The 7,794-nt window shown below is 39.8% G+C and overlaps 1 protein-coding gene across 5 annotated transcripts in view; it reads left to right on the top strand.

The window, feature by feature from the left end:
• The window catches only part of Ndg (Nidogen), a 39,625-nt gene extending 32,275 nt beyond the window's left edge, over nucleotides 1–7,350 (top strand). For all 5 annotated transcript variants that reach the window (XM_078192052.1, XM_078192061.1, XM_078192069.1 and 2 more), the window contains 6 exons: nucleotides 2,030–2,366; nucleotides 2,529–2,754; nucleotides 4,037–4,212; nucleotides 4,326–4,434; nucleotides 6,665–6,783; nucleotides 6,947–7,350. In XM_078192052.1, coding sequence (XP_078048178.1) covers nucleotides 2,030–2,366; nucleotides 2,529–2,754; nucleotides 4,037–4,212; nucleotides 4,326–4,434; nucleotides 6,665–6,783; nucleotides 6,947–7,071 — 1,092 coding nt within the window. In that variant the 3' untranslated portion in view covers nucleotides 7,072–7,350. The remainder of the gene's footprint in view (nucleotides 1–2,029; nucleotides 2,367–2,528; nucleotides 2,755–4,036; nucleotides 4,213–4,325; nucleotides 4,435–6,664; nucleotides 6,784–6,946) is intronic.
• Nucleotides 7,351–7,794: the final 444 nt, after the last annotated feature.

Genomic DNA, 7,794 nt, shown 5'->3' on the forward strand with positions numbered 1-7,794 from the left:
TTAACCACTCGAACGATTTCACCTCTCTTTGTCTGGCCGAGCTGTTTCGGGAGGGCTACATTAAAATCGACGAGGCGGGGATCGACAGCTATTCAACTAGGCTAGACTTGATTATTAACATTCTTGATCTTGGCGGCTGCCTCTAGGTTGAGGCATCGTTTTCGTGGGCGTCGGAGATTAGGCAAACTTGCGCGCTATTTAGCAGGAATTCCCTGAAATATCTGATTATGAATTTCCGGATCTACTTCTTGCAAATCCTGTGATACTGTAATCTGAGACAAGTCGGAAAGTGATGATATACTTTCCTGAAAAATTTATAGGTATAAATAATAGATAGATAAAGATAGAGTATATAAATGTGCAAAAGATTCTTTAAACAAAATTGTTCAGGTGGTATGACCTACAATTTAACATGCTACATCCTAATTATCGCCTAATACTTGTCTATGAACGCAGCAGAAAAATCGGGTTATATATTTTACTATCGTTTTATATTTTCGCTCGGCAAACAAACCGAATTGACTAGTGTTATTCACTTAGACTGCAGCTAACACGATAGCAAATAGTTGAATGCAGTTAATACATTTGATGCTATATTGACGGCTATAATTCAGATTTGACTTTTTCAGAAAAAATGTTTCGCGATACACGGTACACATATTTCTACGTTATCATTGTAACATTAGTTTAGTACGCGCTCGGTATATAAAATAAAGTTTGTCGCGGATATTCCTATTTGCCAGATGCGCTGCTATTTCATAAGCCGTATCTGCAATACACAGCTGCTTCGAATTTCTGCGTGAAATATTAAACTATGTCCATATTTGTTACTGCACTTCGTTCTGTTATCATGCCACGTGATTCAAACAATAACAAACTTACGGACCGTTCAACGAGTCCGAGGACACGATGCACACAAGATGCAAGTATCGAAGCAAATGGGGCAAGCAGCGAGCTGAACTATTGGACAGATTGTTTATTAACCCCTTGCCGTACTATTTTCGTCATAGTTACAAGGATGAGCACTTTTTCTACTGTAATAATTCCTTAGAAGGAGGAGGAAAAATATTTATTGTGTTTGTCTACGTGTACTTAAATGGTTAAATACCGATGACAAGAGGACAAAATTTTATTCCGGCTTAAAAGAACGCAATAACATTTATACTTAACTAGATATCAATAGAAATTTCTATGACGAGCCGGACTCGTCAATATACGGCAAGGGGTTAAATACTTCGTTTGTTTATATCAATCTGTAAGATTTGCAGCCTGTCCATATTAAGCTCTAAATCAATCTTTGTTGCTTATTTTTGTTCATTTTGTTAATTTTCTGTATCATTTTCATACATATGTCATTTTGGTGTCTTTTTATTTATATTTAAATTCATATTGTTCTTATTTATTTTTTCGTATTTTCTGGCTATGTAACGCTGACAATTAACGATATGAATAACATGTTAGTTTGGGTTGATTATTGTTTGGACAACACGTTATGGCTTTAATCCAGAAATGAGACGCCAACTGAATGTTGCGAACGCTAATGAAGATTTAATTTTAAGGGAGAGTGGCTGAATTCGGATCAACGCCTAGGCCGGACATGTTTTAGAACTCATATTCAATTAATACCACAAATGATACTGAAAGTATCTTTTTTACAAAGTGTACAGCTACAAAAAGCTATCAGAACAATTGATGGTTGACACTATTAATCCATGCATTACAATAACGAGTCAGTCTCTGTTGAACATTTCATGCAAAATGTACTAAATATAGATATTATTTTACTTTTAAAATTTGGTTCTACTATTATCAAACTCTATGAATGGGAATTAAAGCATAGAAGAACTGTTTCGTCCTATTTCGAGATTAATAACACTGTACTATCATTCTTGAAGTATAATGTAGAAAACTGAAGGCGCTGGTCCATATTAGACTTGCCCAGATTAAAATCAAATTGTTCAAAAACGACGAAAATCCAGATGATGAAAAGCATTGCGTTCGGATGTCAAGAAAATCGAATTATTTTCAGGGATTCTACGGCGACGGGTTCACGTGTCTTCCTCAGTCGTCTTGTCGACGTGATCCAGCCCTTTGCTCGCCGGATGCGACATGCGTGCCGGCTGGGGACAATCAATTCGCCTGCATGTGCAACGAGGGCTACAGCGGGGACGGTACTAGTTGCAAGCCCCGACCGAAACACGAGTCAAATTTCCTGCTGGTCAACCAAGGAATGGCCACGATGAGGATACCGTTCGCACCGACGTACGACAACCCGGGCAGCCCAATCTACATAGCGTATCAGCAGATGGCCATCGCGATCGACATCGACTGTCAGAACGGGAAAGCGTACGCGAGCGACATTACTGGTAATTCGTTGATATTCCGACAACGGTCCGGCGATAGAGGATAATCACGGAGACCGTCGCGTGAAACTTCGGCCGTGAAATTAGAATGCAATTTTCCGCGAGGCCGTCACGGAACTCGGCCGCCCAGGAGACCGAAGGCCTAGATGAGATTTATTTTTACAGGTAATCGAATAATCGAGTTGAGTTACAACGGATCGGCCGAGACGTTCCTGCCGAAAGTAAGCAGTCCCGAGGGAGTGGCGGTCGATTGGGTTTCGAGAAATATTTTCTGGACCGACTCCGGTAACGCGACCGTCGAGGTAGCCAATCTCGAGACGAAGAAACGCAAGGTCCTCGTTTCCGACGGACTGGTCAATCCTAGGGGGATAGCTGTCCACCCGTTCCGGGGGTTAGTATCTCTCTTCCTCGGCGACGCAATGGTCTTGGGGTTAAGGAACCGCATCCGCGGCTTGGGGATCACAAGTAACAATTTCACTTCGAGACCTGCGCGAAAACTATTGTATGCAGAACTAAAGACTTTGTAGCGCAAACTTGCGTGGGTATCTGGGATTATTAAGGTAAAATAGTCTGGATTTTGTGCGGGTAATGTTCAAGTTATTCATAGAAATTTTAGACAGGCGACAGTGGTAACTAGATGGGAGATTTCAGGAAATACAACAAATAGGTGAATCGGAAACTGCAAAGGTGATAGAAGCATTTAGCTACCAAAAGATGACGTACATTTTAATCAATCTTCTCACTTCGAATTTAAATTATTGATTAAAATCCGTTTGATAATTCAATTCATTTGATAATTTCATTCATTTGATAACTAACTAGTATTTTTCATAAATAATACAGAACTGTGACGTCTTACATGAATTTAAGGACATATTGGTTATATCGTTTTCGACTTATTCAAATATTAAAATACCTACATATCTTATTACTTTCAGGTGACTTACAAATAACATAATCTTCATAGGTTATAAAAATCCATAAACCAGTCGTAAATGTTGAAATTACTTGTTTAAATAATTGTCACTGTCTCCTGTTTATATTTTGCGCGATTAGCTTGAGAATTACTTGTAAGAAATTGGAGTTATTTTCACTGAATAATCTCAGACACCCACACAAGGTTTTAGTATAAAGATTTCCTACTTGGAACATTTTTATTTTCATATCCTTATCTATTAATAGTAAGCGAAGTACTCGAGGTGACCTATTCTAAACGTCTCACTTGCACGTCACCCTAAGTGTAAAGAAAATCATGGTTCCATATTCGAAAACCATTATCATGAACAGCAGATTAGACATTTAACTCTTTGACCGTCAAGACAACAACTTCAAGTATCTCATCGGATCAAACTATTTTACCTAGCCTAATCAAACTCGAAAAACTAAATTGTATCACATAGATTACTTTTTCAAAATTCATACGTTTTGCGTATCCCGAGAAGATATAATATACTGGTGCAAACATTAAGTCAAATGCTCCATCCTATATCAAAGCATCACGAAAAGAAAAGTGCTTCTATTATCCGAACACCCTCGTCAATCCCGAGAACCAAAGTACCACTGCACCTGCAACGTCGCTCAAGCCGCCTGTATCTCCCGATCCAGCAATCTCGCAGTGAAATAAGAGGAGCTTTGTAATCGCGACCGGTAAAGAAAATTTCAACCGATTCCAGGAAGATATTCTGGTCCGATTGGAACCGTGCCGCGCCGAAATTGGAGTGGGCCAACGAGGACGGGACCGGCCGAGCAATCTTCCTTCAAGGAGATTACGTCAAGCTGCCGAATTCATTAAGTATCGATTGGTCGACGGATGAGCTGTGCTGGGCAGACGCCGGAACGTTTACGATAAGTAAATACAGAACCCTTCTGGAATTTCTCTGCTAATAGACGGCCGCGATCGGCCGCACCCCGTAACCCCCACGATCCTCTTCCGTCGGTTCGATTTTTGGCGATCATTCGCAGGTTGCATCGACATCGATAACAGGGAGATCAACGTGGTGGCGAACGCGCTCACCTACCCCTTCGGACTGGCGATCTCGCAGCAGAATTTTTACTGGACCGACTGGAAGACGTAAGCGATCGAACGTCGTTTTCTTGGCGGTGAATTTTATGCGTTCGCCTCGCGGGAAATAAATGACGGTTCGGCTTCTTCGGCTCGCTTTCGACGACGGATAAATAACGAGCCGGTCATTTATTTCCTGTCAATCGAATGGCTCCGCCAATGATGGAGGATCGCGGTTTGCCACATTTTAATCGAGAAAGGGCCCGCAATCCGTCGCCCAACGCTGTCCTGTTTTTCGAAAGAGATCTACTGGCTGGTGTGCGAGACTGTCGTCTAACACAGCTTTGTTGTATTCGCGCTTCGCGTGATAAATTCAACGCCGAATGAGGTACAAGAAAATCGATGTTTTTCCCGTGGAAATATTTTTAAGCGTTAGATATCTTGGGTAAAGGCAGTTCTTCGAACCACACATTTTTCAAAATTTATATCTCTGACATTAGAATATTACCAGTTGGGTAAAAACTATTGGAATTTTGCCAGAAACTTTCGTATAATTTTAATAACTATCAATGTATTTAATGCAGTTAGAAACGGAAAGAATTGATGAAATTGCTTAACCGAATGATGAAAACGATGTAGATTTAAAGAGAAACCTTTTAGCAGCAGTGTCTGTCCCTTTAGGATAAGTAATATCTTCCTCAGTCATTTTGTGATGTCATTAAAAGTGCCGGTGATGTATTTGAAATTTCACTCTCAGACAGCTCGCTGTATATACCAATGACCATTACGGCTGTCTACCCCATTCCCCGCACACAAATGTCACCAGTCTACTGCAGACAATATAATATATACTTCTCCGTAGCTTAGCATAACAGCAATTGAAATTGGAAAAAGCTTTCGAGACACGGATCTCTCTAAAGATTTCACGGAAGACATAAATCAGACTGGATCGCTTAAATTTCAAATTTTTGTCCACCGAATTTTGGAAACCCGAAGATACTGTAAACACATAAACTATACAGTCTTTCTTCAAATGTATGCTACTTGAACTGCTTTCAATGACGCGGACATAATAGCTGCCTATTCCGCTCGCAACACAAAAATGTCATCTCGAGACTGCGGATCTTTATGCAGATAATATAATACACACGTTCTCAAACTGCTTCGCAGAAATTGGCATCGGCAGAAGATTACTACCTCCCGATAAAGTTCCCATTACGTTTCAATGAGGATAAGAATCTCATTAAACTATGCCAAAACTTTTTATCGTAAAACATGAATTACACTATCGCATGGAAATTCACTGTTGCATTATGTAGATAAATTTCGGAGGACGCTCTTAATCATTTGCACTCGACTGACGGCTGACGACATTATGTTATATATAAACTCCATATTACATATATTGTACTATGATTTCAAGTAGTTCTTGTATCACTCAATTTCTGTGTTTTTACTAAACTATAAGTGTTCGATTCGGCAGGCAGAAAAAAATGTAGTTAGAACACCAATCTTTTAGGACGGAAGATATAAATAAATATAAAAAGGAGTCGAAAATAGACAATAAAATTTGTTTATACAGGTACACATTTCCGAGAAAATCGAGTTTATATTCGTTAACTGCGCGTGCACTTATATTATAATTCGATACAGCCTTGAAAAACACGCCAGCCATAACTAAATTTAAGTGCACGCGCGTCTAACGATTTTTCTAGGTCGATGTTTTCCAGACATGGTGTCCTATGTGAACAAATTTTATTTTATGACGTCGGCGCAATTTTATGGGAGGCATCACTCCCTTACCGATTTTGCCACGTTTTTTCAAACTCCCTGCATTTAAATGTCCACAATGCTATAGAAAGGTATATTATTACATTCTACAGAGTCTATAGAGTAATCGTTCGTAAGCCACCTAGTTTGGCATTATTCGAATAAAAATTTTATTCGACTAATGGTTTCGAAGAGAATTTTATTGGAATAATATAACGAATAAAATAAATCCTACGAATACAATTTTATTTATTCCAATAAAATATGCTAAACGCTGCGTAGAAGTCAGTCGTACAGCATGGACGGTTGAAGCAGAGAAAATTCTTAAAATTGATTCTTCGTTTTAAAATTTCTCATAAACTGTCATTGGCTGATAAAAGCAGTTCTGCGAGATCCAGCTAGTAGATAAGAAAGAAGGAAAATAATAATTCCAGTTAGAATTTACTCTTTCGAAAAACAGGCCATAGAACGTGGCGAACTGGACAGAAACTGTAAGATATTCGAAATGATCTGTTATTTACCGTCGCAGCCACAAAATCGAGGTTGCCATGAAGAGCACCGGGGACAGGAAGCCGGCCATATCGATACCACCCGGAGGAAGCGGTAAATTATACGGAATAGTCGTCGTTCCTGAGTCCTGCCCAAGAGGTAAATCAAGTTTTACATCAGCGGTACGACGTGCGCGGCGCGGTCGACTGAAATTGATCGCTTTCTCTTAAAAGTACATAAAAGCGTCGGCCATCGCGGTCCGACGCTGCCATTGATCGACGGTAACTAGATTAATACAGCAATTACTTGTCTGCCGCGACAGTGACGAACGCCTGCAAATACGAGAACGGAAGGTGTAACAAGGACCAGTTGTGTCTACCGGATGGCCAAGGTGGCAGGACGTGTGCGTGCGCGGACGACGCGGCAGGATGCACCGATTCTCATTAACCAGCTTAATCGATTGTCCAAAATCGAAATCCGGCGACGCGGAACTCGGTCGCGAAAGTGAAACAACGAAGGCATCGGAGCGTCGAGGCTTCGCGCCGGCCGCGATACGTCACTCATTAAGTTCGCGTGTAAATTATAATAATACTTCTTGATATGTTTAGTTTGTCGTCCACGTTTTCGAGTAACACACTTTTTTTATCTAATATAACCGCCGCGCGATGCGGGCTGTATGGTGCTGCGGCACGGTGCCGCGTTATTTAATAAAAGTTTAAGACATTACCTGTGATTATTTCATTTGTCATCCGAGAACTCTTACAAAACGCATCGCTCTCGAAACTTTTATACGGGGTGAGCCGTATAATATACACACCCCTAGTAACTTTTAAATTAAGCTTTTAATGAAAACCAGTTAAATATGACAGTTGTGAAATTTCTGGCGGAGAAGTGATATATGTATTTTGTGCATTGTGTAGTTTACAAAATTTCAAGCTAAAGTTTCTTTCTTTTAAAAGAGAGAGGTACATTTTTCTTACCGTAGATCGAAATAACTGTATTTAATGTATTAATTGTATTTAACAATTTTTAGACTAGTCGACGAATACTTGCATTTTTCAAACAGTCAATATCACTTACAAAATCCGGTTAATACTAGATTTACGGAATTTATCAAAACGATGGGTCCTTAATTTTTTAATTTAAAATTACTCAGATCGTAGAATACAT

Source organism: Augochlora pura, chromosome 2, assembly GCF_028453695.1.
Source record: "Augochlora pura isolate Apur16 chromosome 2, APUR_v2.2.1, whole genome shotgun sequence".
NCBI lineage: Eukaryota > Metazoa > Arthropoda > Insecta > Hymenoptera > Halictidae > Augochlora > Augochlora pura.